Source organism: Eumetopias jubatus, unplaced genomic scaffold (genome assembly GCF_037043125.1).
Source record: "Eumetopias jubatus isolate StellerSeaLion01/CBP00866 unplaced genomic scaffold, mEumJub1_p1.0 scaffold_1, whole genome shotgun sequence".
In the NCBI taxonomy this organism is placed as follows: Eukaryota; Metazoa; Chordata; class Mammalia; order Carnivora; family Otariidae; genus Eumetopias; species Eumetopias jubatus.
The window spans coordinates 216742072-216763514 of record NW_028274807.1 but is presented as its reverse complement, the minus strand read 5'-3'; the positions used below and the strand labels follow the sequence as shown (position 1 = coordinate 216763514).

General features: G+C 57.6%; 1 protein-coding gene across 1 annotated transcript; it reads right to left on the bottom strand.

The window, feature by feature from the left end:
* Positions 1-3619: 3619 nt before the first annotated feature.
* Positions 3620-20602, bottom strand: SGTA (small glutamine rich tetratricopeptide repeat co-chaperone alpha). The gene is made up of 12 exons (XM_028126149.2): positions 20516-20602; positions 12893-13032; positions 12346-12452; positions 11994-12078; positions 10882-10981; positions 9780-9884; positions 8718-8856; positions 8103-8165; positions 7029-7066; positions 6198-6287; positions 5872-5994; positions 3620-4862 (listed from the first exon to the last, which is right to left on the bottom strand). The coding sequence occupies exons 2-11, from the start codon at positions 12990-12992 to the stop codon at positions 5880-5882; spliced, it is 942 nt and encodes a 313-aa protein (XP_027981950.1). The 5' UTR covers positions 12993-13032; positions 20516-20602; the 3' UTR covers positions 3620-4862; positions 5872-5879.
* Positions 20603-21443: the final 841 nt, after the last annotated feature.

Here is a 21443-nt window from a genome sequence, read left to right as displayed (position 1 = left end):
TTTGGGGGGAGCTGAGCGCGTCCTGTGGGACACCCCGGGAGAGGACTCTGGAAGCTCGCGCCTGGTGTCCCCACCCCTGCCCCCCACGCCCCTGCCCTGAGCTCATCTGGTTTCCTATCTTCTCTGTATAAACCACAGCCATGGGGTCAACCGTCTGCTGAGCCCTGGGGGTCCTCCTGGCACATCCCTGCACCTGGAGTGCTCTTGGGGCCCCAGATGCATCTCTGGAATGAACAGCACTTGCTTTGTTCATTCTAACTGCTCTGGTGTATTTGCCTTACATTATGGTTTTAACAGTGTTCTTCAGATAGCTAATGAAATCGAGCCTCTTTACATATACTTACTGGCTAACTGCATATCCTTTTTTTTTGAAACACCTAAGTGTTTTGCCCATTTAAAAAACTGGGTTCAGGGGCGCCTGGGTGGCTCAGTCGTTAAGCATCTGCCTTCGGCTCAGGTCATGATCCCAGGGTCCTGGGATCGAGCCCCGCATCGGGCTCCCTGCTCCGCGGGAAGCCTGCTTCTCCCTCTGCCTCTCCCCCTGCTTGTGTTCCCTCTCTCGCTGTCGTTCTCTCTGCGTCAAATAAATAAAATCTTTAAAAAAAATTAAAAACTGGTTTCAGGCACCTGGGTGGCTCAGTCTCAGTTAAGCGTCTGCCTTCAGCTCAGGTCATGATCCCAGGGTCCTGGGATCGAGCCCTGCATCGGGCTCTCAGCTCAGCGGGAAGCCTGCTTCTCCCTCTCCCTCTGCCTGCCGCTCACCCTGCTCATGCTCTGTCAAATGAACAAAATGTTTTTTTTAAAAAACTCTTTGAAAAATTGGGTTCTATTTTTCCTATGGATTTGTAGGAATACTTTATATTTTTGTGAAATATATATTGCAAATGGTCTCATCCACTCAGGCAGGCTGGAGACCCAAGGGAGAGTTGACACTGTAGCTAGAGTCCCAAGGCCATCTAGAGGCTGAATTATCCTCCTCAAGGGACCGGTCTTTTCTCTGAATGACTTCAACTGGTTAGGCGAGGCCCACCTGCATTATGGAGGGTCCACGGTTCTACTCAAAGCCAACTAATTTAAATGTTACTCTCATCTAAAAAATACCTTCCCAGCAACATCTAGTGTTTGACCAAATATCTGGGTATTGTGGCCTGGCCAAGTGGGTACATAAGATTAACTATCACAGTGTTGTGTGTTCTCTTTAAGAAAATTGGCCTACCCCAGGGGTGCCTGGGTGGCTCAGTTGGTTAAGTGACTGCCTTCGGCTCAGGTCATGATCCCAGAGTCCTGGGATCGAGCCCCACATTGGGCTCCCCGCTCCGCGGGAAACCTGCTTCTCCCTTTCCCCCTCCTCGTTTGTGTTCCCCCTCTCGCTGTCTCTGTCAATTAAATAAATAAAATCTTTAAAAAAATTGGCCTACCCCAAATCATATCTTAAATTTTCTTCTGATTTTTATAATTTTACCTCTTCCCCTTAGATTCCATTTTATCCATATCAAAACCAGACACAACTAAGCCATGGTACTAAACATTGGGGAAGTGTTACCCTTTAAGGTGGTAATGAGCGTGGGGCATGATGAGGATGCTGGGTGGGCTCTGTTCGTGGTCCGGGTGCCAACCTTTGTAGAAATTCATCCAGCCGTTTGCTCATAATCTGTGCACTTACACGTATGTATTTATGCTTTGATGAAGTGTAAGAAGCATAGTAATGAGAGAGGAAAGAATGGACCCCCTCCCAAGTCTACATGAGCTTCCAACAGCCACGAGCAGAGCAGAATCGACCCCAGGACGGTGGCCCAGTGTCCCTGGCTACAGCTTAGAATTCTGAAAGGACAGCTGGCTCTAAAAGCACAGCCCTGATCCCTAGGACCATGGCCATTTCTAGGCTCGAACCCCGGATGGTTTCAGGATTAGATGTAGGCTCATTCTTTCCGGTCCTGATGGGGCACGCCGGCCACCAGGGACGTGTCCAGGAGGCCACAGCGCTGCCGCGCCACCTGCCGGCCCCAGCACCTCCCAGGCCAGGGCCACTTTGAAATAGTCGATTTTCAAGATGGAAGGGGCGTGTTGGGAAAGCCATTACCCAGCCTGGGGCAAAGCCTTTGCTGCAGAGATACGGAGCCCTCCGGAGCGGGTGAGCAGATTGTTTTTGCTGGTGGCAGAGCGGTTTAGGACATCTGTTTATCTGACACATTTTTCTAGGGCCTACTGGGTGCTGGGAATGCCGCAGGGTGCGCGCTGCAGGGGGCTGACAGCTCCCTGGCCCCAGCCTCTTGATGCCAGGAGCCTCTCTGGCTGTGACAACCCCCCGACGTCCCCCAGACACAGCCCAGGCCCCTGGGGGCATAACTGACCGCAGGGGAGGCCCCTTGCTTTGTTCCTTCCTCGGTGTCCTGGGACTTAATCTGGGTGAGGCTCGCGGTCCAGGGCCGGGCAACTGCACACAGAGGGCGTGGGCACAGAGGACAGACCCCGTGATTCCATCTATGGCAGCAGCAGCCGCCTAGCATTTCAAGGCCCAGCCTACTGCTGGGAGCTTTCTCCAAGTCACGACTTATGCTAACTCCGTGTTTAATTGCCATTTTTTCCTTCCCCCTCAGTGCACCTCTGACAGGAATATTCAGGAAGATCCTATTTCTACCTCGTGTGGGATCGAGCAGTAATTACCCACGACACACATCTCAAGTCACACGGAGAAGCCGCCAGCTTCTGGGATGAGACGTTGACAGCTGCTCTTTTCTTCCCCTCTTCCCACTCCACCAGCAGCTCCAACGGAAAGTTTCTGGATCTTTCCGAACACATAGGCTGGGTGTGGGGCAGGGGCCCTGCAGGGCTGCTCAGCGATGGACACACAGGGTGGAAGGAGTGAGATGGTCTGGGGAGACCTGTAATGCACACGTCGAGGTTTCTGGAACACAGGGCTCAGGCCCCCGTGCCTCCCGGTGCTTCTGAGTGTGGCTCTCCAAACAGGCACATCAGCATCACGCAGGCTGCTCGTGCCAAGTGCAGAACCAACGGGGGCTGGCTGAGCGAACTCGGGAGCATGGAGACTGGGCCTGTGGGGGCTGAGCTGCGTCCCCGACCCCTCAACCCCTGGATGCGGTCACGACGGCCACAGACGTCCCCAGAATCAGGACTGCGGGTAAGCCTGCTGAGGAACCCCACACGCCCTGCGAGACACACGTGCCGGCCTGGCTCTCCCTCTCCCCGGGAACCGTCACCCCATCTGTGGGGGGAGCAGGCGGACCTCACACGCCGGCCGCCTGCGCCACGTTCCTCACCGTGGCGGGTACAAGGGGAGGCCCTGTGGGCTACCCCAGGGAGTGTGCAGATACCCTCAGGGCTCTGCCCGAGAGGCCAGGGGTCCAGGCTGGTCCCTGGAGTGTGGTGGGAAACGAAGGTGTGGGAGAGACAAAATACAGGAGCAGCCCCGAGGTTTGCTGTTTCTGGAATCATCTGTGACCCCTGACGTGGGAACAGCTTCCAGCTGTGTCGTGTCAGCCGTCGACATGACGGATACCCGGCGCATGCCTGAGGCAGGAGCCCCGGACTGGGGGTTTCTGGAAGCTTGGGGCAGGAGGGCAGGGGTGGCGTGAGAGGTCAAGGCAGAGCGGAGCAGAGGTCGTGATGTCTATTTATTCCCCACACGTTTTCTTGTCACCATGGCTAGCACTCAAGTTAGGACATATCTTGCCAGACGTGGGATGGACTGCGGGTGGCTGGCAGTGCCCGTCTTCCTACTAGTTACCTACGACACACACGTACTGGGTCTACCTCGCAGACGGCCCGGACCACCAGGGAACCTCCCACGATCCAGATGCCAACGCTGGTGGCCGCAGACCTGACCCCCCTCCCCCCTCCCGCCGGAGGCGAAGCCGTGGGCACATCCGCAGTGGCCTCATGTCCTGGGCAGATTGCCCGGCCGCGGCTGGCATGCCTGCTCCCCAGAAGCAGCTCCGGTGGCTATGTGGCAACATCAGGCTGAGGCAGGTGGCACCAGGGGCCCCTGCTGGCTCCCCCCTAGCCCTGAACAGGACAGGAGAACCTGCCAAGGACCCAGACAGGCTGGCGGCGGGGCCGCCTGTGGGCAGAAGGGCAGTGGGCTGGACTCCCGGCTGGAGACAGGCTGAAAGGTCATGATCTGCCCCTTGGGGTCTGTGGGTCACGAGCACTGGGCAAGGAGGATCAGAGATGACACACGTCCATCCAAATGCTCGACCGGAAGGAAAGCCCCGGTGCCTGGTCCTGTGCGCCCAGGGCAGTCCCGCCCCCGCTCCCAACTGGGGCACAAGTCACGGAAGTTGTCCTTTAGGAAAATGCATCTGAAGACCTCCTCACATGAAAACCCGCGGTCTGAGGGGCCGGGCGGCCACGAGTGCCCAGACCGCAGCTGGCAGCGAGCTCATCCGAGCAGGGCGCGGCCGGGGAGGCCGAGGTTGTGGCCTACAGGTGGCTTCTCCTGTCTCCACTGAAGACAGACCGCAGGAGCTGCAGAGAGGGGCTCCGGGAGCCGTGGGTGTCCCCGACATGGCTCAACACAAAACAGGCTGCTTCCCGGAAAGTGGCCTAGGACGACCCCCGCCCCGAACAGTCTAGAGAACACTTTCGTGACTGGGTGTTCAGGGGGCTGGGAGAGATCAGTGCTGGTCTGCGTTCACAGCTTGCTGGCTCTGTTTCGAGAAGGGTCTGGGGGCCGTGGGAGACTACAAACAGGGAGGGGAGGGCGAAGGGAGTAATAAAAATCCATCTTAACATGCAGGTCCAGTTTCTGTTTCTTTTTCTCTCTTGGGTGGTCCAACGGGAGAAGACAGCAAAATGCGAGACGGCTTCCAGTCGGTGGGAAGAAGCTGGCGGCACTGGGAGGGCTGGGGGAAGAAGACACGAGGGTGGCGGGTTAAGTTGCTGGCCAGGCGGCCGCGTTCACAGGCTGGGGCGGCCCTCGGGGGCAACAGCCCCGCATTAGCACGGACGCAGAACATCCCTGCAGGCTCTGGGGCTGAGGATACCAAGTGCTGGCGAAGGTGTTTTGCAGAGAAGATTATGACTTATGACAAATGTAAAATTGATCTCAACTAGGTTTTGTTCCTTTTTTTTTTCTTTAGGAGTGCTTTGGAAAAAAAAAAGAAAAAAGAAAAACGTGCCCAAATAATTAACATTCGTTGCTGCAGGTGAAGAGATCAAAGTTGTTTTTCCTGCTGCTCAATGTTTTTGGCTTTTAAAACTTTTAAACAATTTATCTTTTTATGTTTACTTTTTTACTAATCTTACACCCAACATGGGGCTCGAACTCACAACCCCAAGATCAAGAGTCACACCCTCCATGGGCTGAGCCAGCCAGATGCCCTTTGAAATTTTTAACAGAAAATCACAGTCAAAGCAGAAAGGAAGACAGTGATGCCCAAGTCTCCCGGGTGGGAAACCACGGTGCCAGGAAGCACATCTTCTGGGCACAGGATGAGTTTAGGGGCCCTGGGGGGGGTGCCGATCCAGCCACGGCCACTGGACCCCTAGGGACCCCCAGTCTGTTTGCCAGCCATTCTGCCTCCTCAACAGCTGCTTCCAGCAAACACACACCCAGGGAACGCCGAGTGTGCGGTGCGAGGCGGGGCGGGCCTGTCAGTCTCTCTCCCAGGGACCTCGCTGGCCATCCCTGTGGCTGCCCGGAGACTTTCCGCACAAGTGCAGCCTGGGAGCCGTGGGGGCTCAGCCCTTGTCTACACAAAACCCACCGGAGTGACAAGCCCACCCACAGACAGCCGCCCGGAAGGAATAGGGTGTGAGTGGAAACACCTGGGAAGGGGCCTGATGATCCCAGACACTCCCCACCACGGAGGCCCTCCCGACCTCATGGACCCACGGCCCACGGGGACTCACGTGGCTGGTCACTCCTGCTGGTCGTCGTTGCTGGCACTGGGGGTCCGACTCCGGATCTGACTTCGGAGCTGTTCTATCAACTCTGGATTCTGCTGCTGCATCTGCTGGGCGAACTGCTGGCCGCTGCGGGACAGGCAGGCCCAGGCTCAGCCGGGAGGCCTGGGGCATCCTGGCCACTTCCTAGGCGCGTGCCCCCACGGGCAGCACGACTACTCACTGGAGGATGCAGGGTGCAGCGGAGAGCCCAGGGACACAGCACCTTCGTCCCTACGCTCATGGGTAGGCCCCCACGCCACCCCCGAGTCCCACTAGGCAGGTCTACTCACGCCTGGATGAGACTGGCCAGGTCATTCTGTGAGGGGCTGGTGCCCGGAGTCCCCAGGGGGTTGTGGCTACCCGACATCATCCCGGACATGCTGCAAGGAGAGCCACGATGTGACAGCCCGCCCATCCCCGCCAGGCCCTGCCCTTTCACCCACAGGAGCTGCTCTGTATCACTGCGCAGCGGCCCTCGCCCACCCCTCCTTCTGATGGTGGCTGCTGTGAACTCCACCAGCTCACTTGGGAACAGCCTTTGTTTTTAGCTTAAAGACAGGGGTCTTCAACCAGGGGACACGAGGCCATGTCTGGGGATGCTGGCCTGCCCCCACTGCGGCCTGGATGCCCCTGGGAGTGACCCACCCTGACTTCAGCAGTGCTGTGGATGAAAAACTGTGCTTTAAGATTTAACCACAGCCTGGCAGTTCTTCAGTAAATTAAACAGAATCACCATGTGACCCAGCAATTCCGCTCCTGGGTGTAGCCCCAGACCTGAGCCCACGACGGTCAGGGAGAGAGCCAGACACAGAAGGCCACACGGGGTGTGAGTCCACGTGGGTGACACATCCAGAACAAGCTCATCCACAGACAGGAAGGGGGCTCGTGGGGGCTGGGCGGGGGCTAGAAAGTGCCCCTAATGGGGATGGGGACTCTTTTTGGGGTGATGGAATGTTCTGGAATCAGATGGTGGTGATGACTGTGCAGGTGAATGTACTTAATACCACTGCACTGTCAACCCTAAAATGATTAAAACAGGTAAGTTTATGTTACGTCCATCTTGTCACAATAAAAAAAAAAATTCTAACCACAAGACCCAAAGGAAGCTGGTTGTCACTTACAGCTGCTGAACTTGGGGATTGTTCATTAGATTCGACGCCTGCAGAAAAGAATCCATCATCAGACGCGCCAGCGCCCCCACCCACCTTCTGCCTGCACACCAGGCCTGGTCGACGCCTTTCCCGGACATCTCATCTCCCACGTTTTACACTTTGATCCTGTCTGGGTCTTGTCCCTCCTTAGGGCCCATTTCAGGAAGAGGCCGAGCGGGACGGGGAGAGGATCCCGCCCGGTGTGGCTCACGGGGGCCTGGCTAACTTGCGTGAGGCGCCAGAGCTGAGGTTCTTGGCTGCACGGGCCAGCGTCTGCCCCAACCACCCCCCGCTGCTGCCACAGATGCACGGCGGGGGCTGTGCGCTAACAACTATAAAACCCAGCCGGCGTGCCAACCCTAGGTGCAGGAGGTCAAGAGGTGTGAGCACTGCCAGGCTGAATCCCCCTGCCCTGTGGCGGCTTCAGCCCCTGCCGGGGCCCAGCAAACCGTCCTGCCTGCAGACTAGTGCAGCCTCTGCCAATGCAGAAGGCAAGATGCCCCTTGTTGCTCTGAAGGGATCTCTCTCTTCCTGACGCATGGAGACCCTGGACCCTGAGGGGCAGTGAGTGAGACCACTTGGGGACACGCACATGCAGGGACCAGCCCTGCGCAGAGCTAGCGCTTCCGGCCTTAAGTCCCAGCGTTGAGAGGTGGCGCTTCCGCCTCAGGGACATCCACCCGAACCTTGGGAAGTAGGTGCGGTTCTGCTGTGGCCAGGGTCTCCACAGCGTGAGGAGGAAACCGAGTGGGGGGAGGGCACGCCGTTTCCCTGGGTTAGTCGGCTGGGGAAGGCTCGTGGGTCCTTTGTGCTCAATACTGGGCTGGTCTCACTTGGGGTGGTGTTGTCCTGGGACAGGGGGCGGTGTCTCGGACATCTGTGGTTGTCACATGGGGGGGGCTCTTGGCATTGAGGGGGTGGGGCTGGGGCTGCTTCTCTGTCCCCCACGGTGCCCCGCTCAGGCCCCCAGAGAATGGCCTGGCCCAGAGCGGGCAGCCCTGCCCTGCGACAGGCGGCCCCCACCGGGACGGGAGCGCAGGTTACCATGCTCATGAAGCTGGGGTTGTTGAGCAGGCCGGCGATGTCAAAGCTGCCAACACCTCCTGTCTGTGGGGATAAGAAGAGCCCTGGTGAGTGGTCACAGGACCATGGCGCTGGCCCCCGGAACGCAGACAGAAGATCCCACAGCGGGGTGGCTGCGATCCTAAGAGGCCGACGGCTCAGATGTCCTCACAAGCCAGCAGCCAGGCCTCGCGGCCAGACGGTGCTTCATCAAAGGCATGAGCCACGGCACCGACCGCTTAGGAAAAGTACCGTGGGAGGCCCGCACACCCTGGGTCCCCGCAAAGCCTGGAGGGCCTTCATGGGTGACAAGCTGCCAGGGAACCATTACCGACCAGTCCACGGCCCACACCCCCAGCCCTCCTCCGTCAGGCTCTCACACTCGGCCACCACCCCCTGCCCCGGCCGCCCCAGAGCCAGGCGTCTGGCAGCGAAAGCCGGCCCCTGTGCCGCAGACTCTGCCAGGAAGACGCATCTAGCCTGGTCTAGGCCTGCACTCCCCCCCCCCCCCACCCACTCCTTCCTATGGAAACCCCAGTAAGGAAGTTGGCCCCCATTCCCCTGCTCCCACCCACTCCCTTCCCTAGGGCTGCTCACGGGACTAGGTGTCTCTCTCAACTTCAGCTCGGCTATCTTGAGGTTCGACTTGTAGGTCTCGTTGTCAGGATCCAGCTCCAAGGCCTTCTTGTAATAGGCCACGGCCTCGGTGTGCTTATTCAAACTGGAGAGCGCGAGGCTGGGGGAGAGACACCAGTGCGCGGAGAGGGCCTGGGAGGCTGCCCGCCACTTCCAACCTGGTCCAGTGGTCACTGTGGCCTAGCGTCTGATGGGGACGGTGGGGACACAGCCCATAAGGGCCGGGGGCGCTGAGAGGGTGGGTGTATGAAAAGACTTCAAGGGCACAAGGGCTAACGCCCCAGAAGAGTCCACACAATAGGTCTGAAGGCCCAGAGGAGGGGCGCAGAGCAGAGAGCAGGGTGGTCGGACGTGGCCGGTCCTGTTCTTGGCACAGAACTCCTAAAACCCGAAACTTCCCAAATCACAGGCATCTCCTGGTTTTCATAATTGACCCCCTTTGATCACACCCGAGTTTATGCCCAGGAGGTGACTCAGGATGGGGCTGGGGCCAGGAAGACCAAATCTGGGATTTGAGGGGGGACCTCGTGACCCCCAAACCTCCGGGAGAGGAGAAGGCTGGAGAGCAGACTGTAAACTGAACAGTGAGATGTGGAAAATGTCCCCATTGGTGAAGGCATCACACCCCACTCTAGGGGGCCAGACAGAGCTCCCACCCGGGGACCCTCCTGGACCCTGCCCTGTGGAGCTCTTAGTCTGCATCCTCTACGTGGACCGGTACGCACAGCCACTGGACCAGCAAACCCCTGGAGCACAGGAGAGCGAGTGGTGGGAGTCCGATTTACAGCAGCCGGGTCGGAAGGAGGGGAGGCCCAGATTTAGGACATGTGAGTGGGGCCGACTCCTGCGTCCAGGCAGAGGATCAGGACTAAAGCAAACTGCTGGACACCTGGCAGGTGGTGGGGCTGGGCGTGTGGGAAGCACCCTGAACAGGAAAGGGGGTAACAGCTGGATGTAGGGGGGTGGGGCGGTCCAGGAAGGTAAAGACGGTGCGGCCCCTCCCGGTCCCCCCGGGGCACTCACCCCATCCTGCCGTAGGCTTTGCTGTAGGACGGGTCTATGCAAATGGCTCGCTCACAGTCCTGCACGGCCCCAGTGTAGTTCCCGAGTTTGCTGTAGGCTGCGGCCCTGGGGAAACAAAACAAGGCAGGCAGGGCTGCGGGGCTCACTCGCTGTCAAGGAGGAGCCTTTTGGGAAGGAGCCTTGGCTTCCCCATCTGTCAGGTGGGGGTAGGGAGGGACACAGGGTTGCCAAGAGCTTCTGTCTGCAGAGCACCTGTGCTGGGGGCTGCGACAGCCTCCTGGGGAAACTGAGGCTGGAGGCAGAGCAGCTTGGCTCAACGATGCTGCAGAGCACCTGGCTGTGATGAGACGAGGATCTGAACCCCAAGTCCACAGGCTCAGCACCCAGGCTCTGCCCCCCAGTCAGGAGCTGGAGCCCATTCTACGTCAGGGAATAAAATCGGTTAGACAGTAACCGATCCACGTGAGACCCCTGTTCCAGCTCTCAGGGGTCTCCTCTCATGCGAGATGGGTTTTTGGACAGTATCAGGTTTTAATATTGCACTTCGCATTTCTCCCAGGTTTTGAAGTGCAGAAAGGTGTCAGATAGGAAACACTGAGCGGCTGGGCTGGTGGAGGGTGTACGGGATTCTCGGGACTACGCGTGCAACCTTCCTGTCAATCTGTTTGTGTTACTGCCCCAGAGTCAAAATAAAGAAACCAAAACGACAAGCAGTTCTAGCCTGGCGTCAGCGTGGATGACGTGCGGCACCCCCTTCCCCAGTACCCACCGTTGGGTCCTGGGGCCACCCTGCGTCCCATGTCCCACTCAGTCCCTCTCGTCAGCACAATGGCCCGTCCTGGGAGGCCGTGGGAGAGCGGAGGCAGCTCTCCCTTTAAAAGGACCAGCCGGACGCCGTGAAGGTGGGTGTGGAACGTCACCTGTGGTCTGGCTTATTTCCTCACCACAGCATCTGTGCAGAACGCTGCCCCGATTTTAATTCTAATGCCACGCTCAGCTCCTGCGGACACCAAGCTGGCCGCCTGCTGCTGATTTGGGGCTCTGGCTGAACAACCCCTAAGTGACAGTACAAATGCTTCTCCCATGTGCGCCTCGCCAGTACCTGTTACAGAAATAGACCGCGTTGGCTGGGTTCAGCTCGATGGCTTTCCCATAGAAGTGCACGGCAGCTTCAAAGTTCTCTACTTTCATCTGCTCGTTTCCTAAAGAGAAAGAAAAAAGAGCGTACGCCCCGCTGTTCCCGTCAGGCCCGAGGGCTCTGAGGCGTCAGTCAGGCCCGGCTCTCCTGGGGTTTTCTCTGAAGATGTGAGAAGACTTTGGAGGGCAGGTTGCAACCCTCAGATGTAGGCTCGGGGGTGGGGTGTGTGTGGAGGATGTGGTTTGCGTCCGGCATCTTGTGGGTTCTGGCCTGAGCTGACACTCTGATGACTGTCGCTGCTGTGGTTGGGACACGTGGAGACATAAATCTCTAATACTGTCAATTTTGCTCCTTCTCTTGGAAGTAACCAAGTTTCAGAAAACGTACTTCAAACAATTCAGCAGTTTTTAAATATTCACAGGTGTCCATCACCACGATTTAATGCCAGAACATTCCATTTCCCCAAAAAGAAGCACTGACCCTATCAGCAGTTACCCCCACCCCCTCCCCAGCCTCTGACACACACGAACTCATCTCTTTGTCCGCGGATGAGCTTGTTCCGGACGTGTCACCCACGTGGACGCACACCCCGTGTGGCCTTCCGTGTCTGGTTCCCTCCCTGAGCGTCGTGGGCTCGGGGTCCGGCCCCGGGGCCGCGTGTGTGGGCGCCTGGCTCCTGCTCACAGCCGAGGGACGCTCCAGAATACGGATGGGTCACATTCTGTTTATCCTTTTTACCAGTTTAGGGACATTTGGGCTGTTCTACCTTTTGGCTTCCACGGACACATGCCTGCATCTCTCCTGGGCCCACACCTGGGAGGGGAGCGGCTGGGCCACGAGCCCACCGTGCGGCCACCTGGGAGCTGTCAGAACGTCTTCCACGGCGACTGCCGCACCCACATCCCCGCAGGCTGCGCGTGGGGCTCCGCTCTCGGCACACCCTTGCACCTGTGTGCCGTGCGCAGCTTCACAGCAACCCCCACCCCACTGCCACAGCCCTGCGGGCCAGCCCCCCCGGCCCCCCCAGCAGCCCAGGTGGTGAGGTGCCTGGTGGGGCGCTGACGGTCTTGCCTCACCCTCAGTTTTGAGGCGCTCCGCCTCAGCCGAGTCCTCCTCTGAAGGTGGAGTTCGCTCGGGGCTTCTCGGGTCCTGCGGCACCTCCTGGCCCCAAGGCAAAGAGGAGCTGTCTAAGGGGCGGCGGGCAACCCTACCACTTCCCCCCTGCTCCCGGGCCGCCCCAAGCTGAGCTCCGACAGAGAGCACCTCAGGCCAGGGTGGCCGGGGCCGAGCCCCCCGCTTCCCGTTCTGCAAACCGGGAACCCCACGCCACGGCGCGCAGCCTGGGAGAGTGCGGGCCCCGCACGGGTGCCCCGGAGCCCTCGGCCCACTCGTGCTGTTACTTTTGTTCTGGGAAGCCCAGAGACTCACCTTGCCCGCAGCAGCTGCTTCAAATATTTCCGGAAGAGTCTGAGGAAGAGCGAGGCCGTGGTCCTCAACAGTCACCCCAAAAGCAGTCTCCAGGCACTGGATCGCAACTGGGAGGGGGACAAAGGCATTTTCTTCTGAATGCAGCCCAGACTTTAGGACTTTGGGGCTCAGAGGGAGTCGCTCCCCTGAGAAACCCGGGTCAACGGCCTGGCACGTGGCAGGTCCCGAAACGCCACCTCCCACCGTGTCACCGCGGGCTGAGCCAGCTGGACGCCAAGGCGCTGGTGGCGGGGTCCGGCCTGGGCTCCTCGCCCCCCCCACCCCAGCCCCATACAGCTTCCAGGTGCTGTGGCTGCCCCTCCCTCTTTTAAGAGAGAGCCTTTCCCCTCTCCTCAGTGGAGTTGCACACATGCGGTGGTGGAGAAGGTTCCGGAACAGCCCCTTGATGGGAAAGATGGGGAGATGACCAGAACACCTGCAGGAGCTGGGCCTGAGGTGATGGGGGCTGGCTACGTGTGGCAGGAAGGAGGGAGGGCCTCCTTCGTACCTTCCAAGCTCTCCTGGGCGTCGGACGAGAGCCCCCCGTGCCGGAGCTGGTCATGCAGGAACCGGATGATGGCGTAGGCCAGGCGCTTCTTGTTATCCATCTTGAGACAGGAAGAGACAACGCCCTGGGGTTTTCAGGATCTGCGGACCCAAGCCGAGGGCGTGAGGAGCACAGACGGGGGGCATGGGTGCTGCCGAGACAGTGCCCATGGCACCTGCCACTCCAGGCCCCCTGGACTGCTGGGCCCGGCTCACTAGGCCTGCGCCAGCCCCGGCCCCAAAGAAGCCACTTTAAGCACAAGTGAGGGCGGTTATGACCCCGTTTCACAGACAGACACTGAGGCTCCTGCAGGCGGGTGGAGTGTTCCCAGCCATCCTGCCTCCTTACTCTAAAGAAGGCCACGTGGCCTTGGCTGTCACCACCCCTTCCCGGCTTCAGTGGCACGCAGGGACTCCCAGGGATGCAGAGGACCAGCCCTCAAGTGCTAGTTCTGCAGGTCTACAAACCCCAAGTTTTAGCTAAGCACAAGCCAGACCCCAGTCCCACCTGCTTCTCCACTCAGGTTGAGAAAACAATCTGACAGTTCTCCAGGTCCTGAGACCCCCGAGGGCCATGAGGGGGTTGGACAAGTATCGTGGCGGGGGGGGGGGGGGGCGGGAGACGGGTGGGCAGGAGGGGAGGGGCCCAGAGTAGACCAAAAGGCCCCAGAGGCACCGAGCCCTTCCCAGGCTGTCCAAAGGCCTTCTCTGGGTCCCTCTGCTGTGTGCTGGACTCCCAGGCCAGGAGTGATCCTGCCTCAGGGGCTCTGGGCCATGTCTGGGTACACCTGTGGTGCTCCTGGCACTGGGCGGACCTGCTGCCCCCAGCTCCCAGGATGCCCACACAACAGAGAACTATCCGGCTCCAGCGTCAGCAGAGGAGAGCTCTGGTCTGGAACATTCTGGGGGTGAGGAGGGTCTGCTACCTGAGGGTCCATGATGGGTCAGGCATGTCACAACACCGTCTCATCCCCCTCCGCATCATGACCTCCACGGCCGCTCCCACTGACAGAGGCAACAGGTTGGGGTGGGGGTCTGGGAGTAACGGCTGGCCCAAGGCTGCTCAGGTCCACCTGCACAGCTGGAACCCGCAGCAGGAAGCACCTCGGTCTCCCGAAAACGCCTCCAGTGGGGTGAACAGACCGTGCCCCATAGAAAACGAGGAGCGGTCCTCCTGACCACATTCTCATGAACCTGTTACCAACCACAATGGTTAAGCGACGCCAGGAAGAGTCCATCATGTAGCCCCAGGCTCTCCACCCTGAGATGGGGTCAGTATGGGGCGGGGTGGGGGGGTGGGGTCGCCGCCACTGGACCAGGGCAGTCAAGACGCTCGGTGCTGGCCGTGTGCAGAGCTCGGGTCTCTGGTTCACGGGAATCTATGTCCATCAACAGCTGCTTCTTAAAGTGAGGGAACCAGACACAGAAGGCCACACGGGGTGTGATTCCACGTGTGGGACACGTCCAGAACAGGTTCATCCACGGACGGGAAGGGGGCTCGTGGGGGCCAGGGGCTGGGGGAGAGGTGGGGAATGATAGCCGATGGGTACAGAGTTTCTTTTTAGGGTGATGGAATGTTCTAGACTTAGAGAAAGGGGTTGGTTACATAGCAGTGTGAATATACCAAAGTCCACTGAATTCTAAGACATGTGAATTATACTTCAATCTTAAGGGAGAAACTTGAAACACCTGTGTTCCGTAAAGCAAGAGAAGTAATTAAAAACTCTTTGAAGAGGGTAATGAGCTCCCCATTTCTGGACACAAAGCCCCTTTATCTAGCAAGTGCCTTTGGCCGGAGAGCCTCCCTAGAACCGGAAGGTCTGCGATCAGGATGGGCTGGTGCCCGGAGGACAAATGGCCAGTCCCAGACCAGAGGACCTTAGGGGCGATAGAGGGGCCCACAGAGATCAACCACCACAACCCACTCGTTCTGGGGGAAGCAAAGCTCCAAAAGGTGAGTCCTGGTCCCCAGCTGAGAGGGTATAGAGAGCAAACCAGTCAGCCTGCTGACCACCAAACCTAAGGAGAACAGACTAAAATGTCAAACTGTTTCCATTTCAGGTATGTTTCGGCAGTGGCATTATTTACAGCAGCTGACGGGTAGACACGACACCGGCGTCCATCCGTGGATGAATGAGTAAACATGGTGCAGTCCATCCACACACCGGAACATGATCCAGCCTTAGAAAGGAAGGGACCCTGACACCTGCCACGACGTGGAGGGACCCCGAGGACACCGGGCTCAGCGAGAGAAGCCAGACCCAGAAGGACACATCCCGCAGGACCCCACTCCCAGGAGGTCCCCAGAGGAGTCCCGTGCACACAGACAGAGAGGAGAGGGTGGGAGCCGGGGCTGGGGCAGGGGGTGGGGACAGAGTCTCCGTGGGGGGAGACGGAACGTTCTGGAGACGGAGGGTGGGGGTGGTTGCAGGACCGTGTGAGTGGGCTTCATGCTGCTGAGCTGTGTGCTTAGAGACGGTTACGACAGTAAATTTTGTTCTGTATGTCTTATTAGAAATTAGAATTAGGCGCCTGGGTGGCTCAGTTGGTTAATCATCTGCCTTCGGCTCAGGTCATGATCCTGGAGTCCCAGGATCGAGTCCCACACTGCATCAGGCTCCCTGCTCAGTGGGGAGTCTGCTTCTCCCTCTGACCCTACCCCCTCTCGTGCTGTCTCTCTCTCTCTCAAATAAATAAAATCTTAAAAAAAAGAAATTAGAATTAGAATTAATTTCTAATTACGATTAAAAAAGTTTTGTTTTCTTTTGCTTTCGAAGTCTGAGGTCCCCTCCCCTCCTCTGAGCACTGTACGGGTTCAGATGTACAGTCCCAGGACCCTTTATATGTTGTGTTCTAAGTCAGGCCTTGAGGGTCCCGTCTGGGCAGCTGCCTGTGGAGAATGAATCTTGCCTTCTTAAGTCATATAAGTGCCTACACCCCACCTACGGGTTCCAGGCACCACTTCTGAGCCTGGTTCCCCTCCCCTCCCATGGGTCACTCACACTGGGCTTTGTGTATGCACACGTGTGTATGGGAGGACAGGGCTTGGTCTTCTCTCCCAGGGAATGAATGCAGGTCTTGATGATGATGTGTGCTCACTTAAGAGTGGACTGAGAAAGGAAATCTAGTCTTTAGCAGACATTTCCTGCCCTCCTGGTCCGAGTGGTGAAGATGGGGGGAGGGGAGTGTATGAAGCTATTGAGGTTCATGGAGGCAAGGGTTCAAAAAACTAAAGACCAAGTCACGCTCCTTTCTGGAATACTTCCAGTCCTTCCCATGCCCCCAGATCTTGGAGCCTCAGGGCATTTGCACATGAGGATCCCCTGCCCCCAAAGGACTTGAAGCACCCTGGCCTGATTTCCCCAGCATAAGCTCTCACTGCCTGCTTCCTGGGCTTCTCCTGGTCTGTTGCTTGGTCTTCTCTCAAATGCCGGCCCCTCCAATGCAATTCACTGTCAATAAGCCAGAGTCCCCTGGAGCCTGCCCTGGGCCTGGCATAGTGATGACAGGCCACAGAGGCCTGATTTGCCTGGGTGGACAAGAGCCTGGAGTTCATGTCTTAGGTCCAGCCCTTTTTGCCCGAGGCCGGTTCCATGTCACCTTCCCCACCCTAAGCTAAAGAATGCTCTTTGTCCCATCTCAAAGAGTCGCAGCCAATACCCTCATTTTTCTCTTCTATAAAATGGGGTAACAGAGGTGTCCTTACCAGCTGTTACAAGAATTCATGACTTAATGTAGAGTTTCTCTACCTTGGCACTATCGACATCAGGGACTGGATCATTCTTTGCTGGTGGCAGGGGCGGGAGCTATCCTGTGCAGTGCAGAGTGGTAACAGCATCCCTGGTCTCTGTCCAGTGTGCCCTGAAGCAAGGGGCAGAATCTCCCCCCGGGTGAGCCCTTGGGTCAGGGGGTTTCACTGACCCCCAGGAGACTGCGCTAACCATCTGACTCCTGAGGTCCTGGGATGCTGCACACGTTGAAATACACACACTGAGTCGGAGGGAGAGAGGGGGTGACTCACAGACGCTAGGGTCGCCCTGGCCTGTACCCTCTGACCGCGGGGGATTTACTCTGGTGTCCAGTGTGACAAGGGACCAGACTCAGTTTTTCCAAATAATCATTGCAGGGTCTCTCCCACTTGGCCCTAACATTAGAGGCAGGTCACTCTCTGTGGGGGTGTCCTGAGCACTGTACGGGTTCAGCAGCATCCCTGGCCACACCCCTTCAATGCCAGGGGCACCCCTCCCCACAGTGGTAACAACCACAGATGTCCCCAGACATGGTCAAACCACCCAGCTGAAAATCACTGAAACTCCAAGTGAGAAAAGTAAAGGCTCTAAATCAGTACAAGTCAGATTTTTCTGGCCCAAGAACTTTGCTGCAAACTTTCCGTTTGCACATTTTGGGCTTCAGCCCTGCAGCAGAGGGAGCCTGGGTCCACAGCCGAGGACTATGTCCCCAAGGTGTGAGAAGGAACCAGCAAGGCATTTGACACAGGTGGTCCACAGAAATTCTTGCTTCTTTGCGAGATAGTTTGTGAATCTTACTTCCACGTATGGCTTTTGAGATAAATCACCTTCTGCTCTCCACAAAGCTGGGCCCAACAAAACACGAAGACAGCACTTTTCCTCGACTCCTACCAGGCACCCGGACCCTTCTGAACAATCACAACTTGTAGGGTTTTGGCTGCTGGACAAAATTCTCAGAGAAGGCCTACTCTCTGAACAGTGAGTGCTTTATGAGCTCTCAGAAGGCACCACCGAGGTGCCGGCCGCACAGGGTGCCCGGCAAGCCTGGTGAGGGTGGAGGGGGGGGGTCCTGGTGCCAGCTCCTCCAGTGGTCTTCACAATCCCTCCCGGCTCTCAGTCCACCTTTTCGTTTCCACATTTAAACACAAAAACAAAAACAGCCTCTGCTTCTTTTATTTCCCTGCCCAGAACTGGTCAAAGGGAAAAAAATGGCACGCCTCACTAAAATGAGCGACCTCTCACCCCCCTCGGACGGTGGAGCGCCCGCTGCTGAGGGTTGCCTGCCTCCATCCTGAGCCCGGAGCTCTGCTCACAAACAGCAGTGTGCGAAGCCTGGGCTCTAGTCCTCTCTCTCATCCTAGCACGCTCCTGGTGTCTGAGCAAGGACTGTCCCGAGGCTTGAGCCCACGACCCCCATCAAAGCCTATTTCTTCTTAAGTGCCGCCAAAATACTCTGCATGCTTAAAAACCATCAAATGCTTCCTGAAACTTCATGTGTGTGCATGTGATGCCTTTCACCAAACCCTCAGTGGCTCTGCTCAAACACAACTGCTCATCTTTCCTCCAACCCACCTGGAAACTCTTAATTCCCTTCAACACTGAGCTGCAAAGATATCTCAGACAGAGCTAGATGCCCGTTATTTTCTGGCAAAGTCCAAGTACCAGCCTTATCACCAGCCCAGAAGGCTTTACAACTGTCATCCATCTCCCGCCCTCACCCAGACTGTGAGCACTGGACAGACATCTTCCCTTTCAACTCCAGCACTCAGCAGTGTCTGCTCCATATGGTCTTGGGAAAACATTAGATCCCTGTCAAATTCAGAGCCACCCGACCAAGTTCTCTGGGAAGACCAGAAGAGACAACAAACCTTGGGTCTTGCCTACCTACCAACAGTTTCCTTTATTCCTTCAACCCCCTTGCTGAGCATTTCCCACAGGGGCTAGTGTTGGGTCTTGGTTAAAAAAAAAAAAAATTGGGGCGCCCGGGTGGCTCAGTCGTTGACCGTCTGCCTTCGGCTCAGGGTCGTGATCCCAGGGTCCTGGGATAGAGCCCTGCACTGGGCTCCCTGCTCGGTGGGAAGCCTGCTTCTCCCTCTCCCACTCCCTCTGCTTGTGTTCCCTCTCTGGCTGTCTGTCAAATAAATAAAATCTTTAAAAGAAAATGTAGGCTCAAAGTTAAGACTATAGCTCACAATCTGGGGCAGAGCTTAACCCCGTTTACAGTTGCTCACCCCTCCTGAAAGACTGAATTATAAACCTCAGGTGAAATCCTTGGCGTGCTGAGCAGTTTCCAGGCCCCGAGCTCAGTGCAGTGCATGCAATCACTTATGGAGGGGATCAGTGATCATTTTCTGAAAAGGGCCACAGGGCTTCTGTGGAAACCACTCAACTTTGGTCTTGTGCAAAAGCAGTCAGAGGTTTTGTGATGGACTGCGCCCACAAAACTTCATTTCCTGAAACAGGCTGCAGCTGGGATTTGGCCCCCTGCTCACAGTCAGCCGAGTCTCTGGGTTGTTTATGCCAATCCCCATTGTACAGAAGGAAAAACTGAGGTTCAGAAAGATGGGGGTGCTACCCGAGGTCACCCAGCTTAGAAGACGCAAACCAGGAATTTTGAGCCCAGCAATTGGGACTCCAGAGCCTCCTAAACTCCGAAGTGCCCTTTCCTCTCCTCACAAAACCTGCACGTTTTCTTGAGTTCATACCCCACCCCCTTGCGCACAGCTCATGCCGGTGAGGAAGCACTGGTCTAGAGGAAGGTTTAACTTCCCCACTGTGGACACTGTGGACGGTTCTCCGTGGGGAAGTCCTCGGCACCGCCAGGTTAGGCAGCATCCCTGGCCCCCACCCACTTGCTGCCAGGAGTACACCCAGTCGTGGCCACAACAAATGACCCCCAGACATTGCCCTGTGTCCCCCAGGGCGATAAGACCACTGGTCTGGGGAGAAGAAAAGCAGACAGACCAATCAGAGACAGAAAACCAAAGGAAACGGAACATCCTGCAGCGTAAGGGATGCAGACTGCACGCGTTTTCTCACACCCAATAAACCAGTCATTCTCTAGTGAACTCTTAACAAGCAGAAGGAACCTGAGCAGAGAATGTTCTGCTCATTTAACTTCACAGAGAGCCTAGGAAGCACGTTCTTCTAGGATTCCCGTTTTAGAAGAAAAGCGCTGCTCAGAGAGGGAAGCGATCTGCCCCAGCTCACACAGCCAGTGAGAGGAGGTGGAGCTGGTCCTCAGCCCCAGCTCCTTCCCACTTCTAGCACAACCGACAGAAGACCCGAGCTGTGAAAGACCTAACAGCCGCTATTAAGCTCTCACTTTGCGGGGGGGCCCTGCCGCTTTAATCTTCCCAATACCCCCACCCCCTACCCCACTCAATCTGGCAAGGACCGTGACGACGCCCGTTTTACAGCGGGGGAAACTGAGGCTCTGGGAAGCCAAGAGGCTGGCCAGGTGGAGAGTGGCAGCTCTGGGACAGGACCCCGACCTGCGCCCCACGAACGGGGTCCCCACTCAAAGGGACTGTGTTTCCGGGCAGCGGAGGACACCCTCACTGCTTGCGGGACATTTCCACCTCCGGCTGTCCACGCACGGGCCTGCGAAGCAGCATTTCCCGGGCCTGGGGAGGTTGACCAGGGCCGGCGAGGGCCTGCCCGACGCCACCCTTCCTCAGTTTCCCCTTCGCGCCGCCCACTCACAGCAGCCAGTGGATCGCGGCGACCCCAGCCCCAGACCAACCTCCCCTTACGGGCCCTGGAGCCCCGGGAGCTCCGAGCCGCGGACCCCAAGCACACCCGGCACAACGCCGGGCACCCCCTCCACGACTCACCTCTCAGGCGGCCGAACGCCGACCCACCGACGGCTGCGCCTGCGCACCGCGGCGCTGCCCGGCCCCGCCCCCGGCCGCGACGCCTGCGCGGAAGGCGCCGGCTCCCGTTGAGTTTTATTCTGCGCAGGCGCGTTAATTATCGAGGCGGGCGTGGGGAGAAGTGACGTAACTTAGAGGTGGGGGCGAGCTGGTCGTTAGGGCAACTGACCTCTGCGACCGAACGGAGGCCGGAAATCAGGACCGATTTCCCCTCTCGAGCGGGAATGGAGCGGTGCATGGTGGGACGGTGGCGGACTCCGGCGCGTTCCGCAGAACCGGTCACGTGCACGAGCCGGCCACGTGGTGTTGCTGTGTTCGGGTATCCGGCGCCTGGAGCCGCACAGGCGCTCTGTGGATGGGAGCGACTGTTGCCCGCAATCTTTTGCACTTACTCACCCACACGTCCACCCACAAACGCATTCTTTCATTTATTCAACGCACAAGACGTGAAGGAACACAGACATGTATGTTTAGAGCAGGTGCCTAATAGCCAACAAGTACTTCCTGCAAACCAACTGTGAAAACCAGGGAAGTGTTCGCTCCCATTACCTTGCACTGGGGTCGACGAACTACAAACTAGTACACTAGGACGTAAACGAACCCTTTTCACCTGACGGCAAGCTCTACAAAGAAAAAATGGCGTGCCGGGACTATGATTGGGGAGGCAGGTGGGCCGGGATGGTTAGGGAAGATCCAACTTGTCGAGGTGGATTTGGAGGATGAGGGAAAAAACTCCAGGTAACGGAAAACAGCGAAAATGAAGGTTAAGTAGGATAAAGCTTGGTGGGCTTAATAGAGGGTGAGTGATGAGGAAGTTCCCTAGATGACTCACAACTGATCACCGTTAGTGTTGCAGTTGCAAGAAGTGTTCTCCTAACTCACTTCTATC